The following is a 6,088-nucleotide window of genomic DNA, read 5'->3' as shown; positions in this document are numbered from 1 at the left end:
TCTAGTACTATGTGTGTGTGTGTGTATATACACACACACACACACATTTATGCATATATAAGTATATATAAGTACTATGTAGTCTAGTCTAGGAAAAAAAATAAAATATGGGTGATAGGCTTGCAAGTGTCAACAAAAAAAATATGGTCAAAATTTGCCTAGAATGCTTATATGTCCTTTAGACATGTTTATAATAGACCATGTGGTACATATCTCTATATTTTAAGCACATAAGTATATAGGAAATCTAAGAAAGTGATTTAGGTTTAGGGCTATAATTCTAGGCTTGCATGTATTGACTAGGCTATATTAGCTTCTTTTGTAAGCAAAAAGATGGGATTTGGTTTGACTTATTTCTATTACTCAAGGGATAAAATTTTCCCTAGTAATTATTAACCGATGGGTAAAATGATTACCTTTTTTAGGTCCAAAATGTTCAACATGGTTGAAGGGGTTCATAAGGCTCAAAGATGGTCAAAAAGGTCCATCTAGGGTTAGGGGATCGTAACTAGGTGAATTGGTAGTTCGGTTCCTTCAACTAACCAGTTGAAAATTAACTCAACTTGCCATGTAGGATTTCCAACCAAGAAATATAATTTTAAAGATTTTATTTCACTCACTAGGAAAATATACAAGTGCTTCTACAAGCATACTTGCCTTTAGAAAATAACTAGATTGTCTGGTGCGAAAAGATATAATTTTATAAGTCTCAAATCCAATTATGACGGATTTTTAGAAATTAAAAAGGATTTTCAGAAGCAAAATCAAGTAATTAAAAATAAAATTTAAATATTTAACAAAATTTTAATTTACTGAAAATCAGAGTCGTTACAAACTATCCCCCTTAAAATAATTTCGTCCTCAAAGTTGGTGCGTGACTACGGATTAAACATGGTTGCCATGCTGGTCTTTGAATCATCGTCTATTCCCCTTAAAATAGAAGCAGGTCACCATCAATTACTAGCGTGATGTTTAAGGAACAAAAGAAATGCCCTTGCAGGTCAAAAATGACTCTATTGGGCATTATTGGCATGGTTTAAGCCGATCGGCGATCTAAACAAGATCGTAATACTCTAGCAACCTACAAAACGGTTTGGCATTACACAGCCACTGTTTAAAGGCTCCGGTAGCATTTCAGGCATCTCTCACAATCCTCTACATGTTTGTTAATCGAATTAAGCCTCATCACTTACTTAACAAGACGGGGTTGAAGTTGCTTCAGCCGTCAAACAACTTGCCTCGTTGTAGGCCTTTGATAGAGTTTCCACCATAAGCACCAACGTAAAATGCAAAACTTCTATCAAATCATAATGCAGACTCGTATTTCACAACATTTTCTTAGCACATTCCTGTCAAATTAGCATGCTTCCCCACCTAACGATATTAAACCCATTTCTAAAACTAGGAAAAATGGATCAACTCGAGCAGAATCACTTCATAAGCGTAAAGCATTGAAATAAGCACTCCATCGTCTTTCAGGGGGAGATCAAACATCAGCAAGCAAACCCTATGATACTCTACAAACACGGATATTATTAGCAAAGGCACTGAAAGAACCTATGCAGTCACGGGAAAATAAGCCTTTGGTAGCGTCGACCTTCTGGCAGTAATTTCAGATGTACGGCTGCTTCCAATTCAGTATTGCTTCGACCCTACTTTCGTTCACTTCGATTCCGTCCTTGGATACCATGTGCCCCAAGAACTTAACCACTTCTAGTTAGAACTCGCATATTCTTGCATTGGCATAAAATTGGCTATCTCGGAGTACTTGTAGTACCATTCAAGGGTGTCCTTCGTGCTCCTCCTTACTGGCGGAGTATATTAAGATGTCATCAATAAACACCACTACAAATTTGTCTAAGTAGGGCTGAAAGATCTTGTTCATGAGACACATGAATACTACCAGAGCATTGGTCAGCCCGAACGACATTACTATAAACTTGTAGTGTCTGTATCTGGTGCGAAAGGCTATCTTGGCGATATTCCTCGTCCTGGATCCTTAGCTGATGATAGCCCGATTGGAGATCGGTTTTAGAGAAGCAGGTTACTCCTTTTAATTGATCAAATAGGTCATCAATCCTTGGCAATGGATACCGGTTCTTGATGGTGACTTGATTTAGCTCCCTGTGGTCGATGCATAGTCGAAGCGTCCCTTCTTTCTTCTTTGCGAATAGTGCAGGTGCTCCCCATGGTGACATACTCGACCTGATAAGCTCCTTTGTCCAACAGCTCTTGCAATTGGGTCTTGAGCTCCTTTAGCTCAGCAGGGGCCATTTGGTATTGCGCTAGAGATTGGTGTGGTTCTAGGTTGGAGTTCTATAGAGAGATCTATCTCTCTTTGGGGTGGTAAGCCAGGAAGTTCTTCAGGGAAAACGTCGGCGTACTTGCAAACGATGTGTGGTAATCCCACTTCCATTCTATCGGCTTTTTCCCATTGGAGGCTAGCTAGCCATCCAAATAGTTGATTTTGCCACCTTGATTTTTTTTCGTCGCTGAACTCACCGTCTGTCTATCCCCCTTAAAAGGAAATGAGTCCCTTCTAGGGTATGAGCTGTCACTATCTTCTGATGACAGTCTATGACCACTCGATGTGCTGATCGCTAGTCCATCCCCAGGATTACGTTAAAATCCACCATGTCGATCACTCTAAGATCGCAGTTTAGGCGCAGGTTGGCTACTCCTAGTTCGCACCGTCTATACACTAGACTAACAGCTATACTCTCCCCAAACGGTGATGTTACTTTCATACTCGTACTTAGGGGTTCTGTTTCTAGTGCTATTGCAGTTACGCAGGCAGTAGAGATAAATGAATGCGATGCCCCAGAATCAAACAAAGCTTGTACGCAGATACTATAATAGTAGCGTACCTTGGTTCATAGAGGGATCCTGCTCTTGTTCTTCAGTCTGTAGTGCAAAGATACGCCCTCCAGTACCTTGTTGGATCCCCATGGGCTGCTTTCCTTTGTTCTGCCCATTCTGCTGCTGCGATGGGCCCCCAGGGTTTTGCTTCACAAAATCGGCCTGTCTAGCTTGCTGAGCTTTTTGATTTCCAAAACTCCCATTCCTCACCCTTTAAAGTTGGGGGCAGTCACACTTATAGTGACCCATAGCCTGGCAAGTGAAGCATTGAACGATCGCTATGTCTTTACCACCTCTCTTCTGTTCGCCACTTTCGGGGATAGCAGTCTTCCAGGGTTGGTTGTTTTGATGCGGGTTAAAGGGTTTGATGGGGTAGGGTCCATGGTTGCTGTTGGGGGGTTGAGTTCGGATTGGTCCACTGACGTTATTATTTGCCTTCCTCCACCGGGTTTTGAAGTCAGTCTCCTCACTCTTTAGCTGGAGAGCACACTTCACAGCTTCGGCATTGGTGGTGAAAGCTTGAGCCGCTACAGCCTTTCGAGCAGTCGTCAGTCCCCACTCGAATCTCTTAGCCTTCTTGTCCTCGTTCAGGATGGAGTCTAGGGCGTAACGTGACAGTTCCTCGAACTTGGCCGCGTACTGGATGACGGTCATCGGTCCTTGTTTTAGGTTCAGGAACTCTTGTTCCTTGGTTAGGTAGAGGGGTGTGGGAAAGTACTTGTTGAGAAACAGGGTTTCGAACTCGGCAAAAGTCATAATGGCTACGGCATGCGTTGCCTCCATTAGGTTCCACCAATAGCGGGCTTCTCCCTTCAGCTGATAAGTGGCTAGTGCCACACGGTCTCCATCGCGGGTAATCCTTAAGGTTCTAAGGATCATCTTGACTTCATTCAGCCACGTCTTGGCTACGACGGGATTGGTGTCTCCATGAAAGGTTGGTGGTCGACATTTGCAGAACTCGTTCATCGCTCGGGTTCAGGTCATAGTTCCATCGTTGGGGTTTTGGTTTTGGCGGTTAGCGTTCAGGGCGGTGATGAATGCTTGCATGATTTGGGCTAGGTCGGGGTTCGCGTTAGAGGATTCTCAGTGTTCGTATCCTATCTCAGAGTACTTGTAGTCTACCTAAACAATTTTTCTTTTGCAAATGGTGTATCCTTCCAAAAGTCAAACGCAATTTATCACGTAGTATGCAACAACACTCTTTAAAATAAAACAAGCTTTTCATAGATAAAAGAGAGATACAATCATAAGCATAGAATTCTACTATAATGACTAGTAGAGACCTAAGATAAGGTTCTTCCTAACACAAGTTGAAATGATCCTACATACTCCTACTACATGGTCCTACAGGTTGTCAAGCTTTATTCTACGTTGCTTTTACTCCACTCTAGTGTAGGACAATTCCTAAAATCTCTCCCAACCACTTCACGTAGTTCGAGCTAACAGGTTGGCTTGGTGGTTATCTATAAAGATAGAGTTTTATTAACACTAAGGAAGGCTTTCTAGGTTCCACAATTGATTCTTGATTTATGTCATCATTCAATTGTTTGGGAATTTTCAGCTCGGTGGTACTGCCAATTTTCACACTTTGCTTCAATCCGAGGATTGTTTTGTCAAAATTCCACCCAATTTGGGACAGTAAACTTAAACTCAATTCACATTTGTGCAATGGTCAAACTATCTCATGGTCTACCCATTCTACCCATGGCTGAGGTTTTGAACCTAAAGCTCTGATACCAAGTTGTAACGCCCCTAATTTTGGGACCGTTAAATAGATAATTTTTATTGAAAATCCAAATAGAGTTTGGCTCATTATTACATCATAACTCTCATAAGAGTACTTTCATTACACAAAGGAAGGAAACTAGGGTTCCTAACTACAGCTCTGCCTGCTCCTTCATCCGAGCCAGCTCTTCAGTTTCAAAGACCTCCAAAGTGTAGAGTTCACCTTGATCATCTACAAGGTCTGATACATTATACCGGTGTCGCCACTAATATAATATGTCAGGGTCACCAAAGGTAACACCATGAGCTACAGGAGCTCAATAGAATAATCCATACCCATTAACCCTCAACATACAAACAATAGATCATATAATTAACGATTTCCACATAGTACATGCATATTTAACAAAACAGTTAACAATGACACATCCATATTCACTATTCAAACTAATGTTGGTGTCCATGATTTTCTGAGTTTCTCCTACATGACTCATCGTAGAACGTGTCATCATTTTCAATTTTCCTTTACCAAATCAACATTTTCAACATCGTTTTTACACACCCAATCTCGGTTCTGCCGTTTCGATCTCCCGAGTATCTTCACAATGGTTCCGCCGCACCGGGTTCCGATTGGCACACAAAAACATTGAACTTGGCATTGGCTCCTCTCCACGGATAACCAATCCACAATTCAAAACCCTCGGTTCCGCCGCTCCGGGTTCCCGAGTATCCTCACAATGGTTCCACCGGTCCGGGTTCCCATGTGGGTTTTTGAAAATTATTAAACCAATTGTGATGGCTCCTCTCCTCGGATAACTAAACCACAATTCATCCCTCAGTTCTGCTGCTCCGGGTTCCCGAGTATACAACAATGGTTCCGCCGCTCCGGGTTCCCATTGGTTTTTCGAAAATACTTTACACACGCACTACTCACAATGGGCTACCAAGTCCGGCCACATTGCAGTTTCCAAAACATTTCTCTTTTGCAAATCACATCATTCCATTAACCACACCCTAGGTGTCATGTTTCCAACTTTCTCAATTTCTAAGTCTCGTTCTCATGCATAGATTCTGCGGTAGGACTTTTTCATGTAAGCAAATGTAAATCATTCATTGTAATCTTGAAATTAAACTAACAAGATCATCCAACTCTATATTACTTCATCATGCTCAATTTACCACTTAAAGCATAACGCCACATATACGGACACCTTTGGAGTGGAGACCACTTATGCTTTATCACACAACCATAAGTAATGCAAGTAATCATGTATACGTTCTCATAACCATTCTAAAGATCAAAATACGAATACTTACAATCAAGCGTTAAGTTATCATCTTTCAAAACTCGTTCTTTCTTTCTTTTTGGGAAGTTCAAAATAACATATGTTTTTCCTGAAAATAAAGTCGATTTGTTCAACATACTCCCTTTCCTTTTCATCTTTTAAGAAAAAGTATTTTTCAAGTTCTCATGCATTTCCAACGTACAACATCATACAATAAA

At 41.2% G+C, this 6,088-nt stretch overlaps 1 protein-coding gene across 1 annotated transcript; it reads right to left on the bottom strand.

The window, feature by feature from the left end:
* Positions 1-3,072: 3,072 nt before the first annotated feature.
* LOC131332749 (uncharacterized) lies at positions 3,073-3,825 on the bottom strand. The gene has a single exon (XM_058367045.1). It carries the CDS (start codon positions 3,823-3,825, stop codon positions 3,073-3,075), a length of 753 nt encoding a protein of 250 aa, XP_058223028.1.
* Between the last annotated feature and the right edge of the window lie 2,263 nt (positions 3,826-6,088).

Source organism: Rhododendron vialii, chromosome 7a (assembly GCF_030253575.1).
Source record: "Rhododendron vialii isolate Sample 1 chromosome 7a, ASM3025357v1".
Classification (NCBI taxonomy): domain Eukaryota; kingdom Viridiplantae; phylum Streptophyta; class Magnoliopsida; order Ericales; family Ericaceae; genus Rhododendron; species Rhododendron vialii.
The sequence above is the reverse complement of the archived record's forward strand: the minus strand, read 5'-3'. Positions and strand labels throughout refer to the sequence as shown.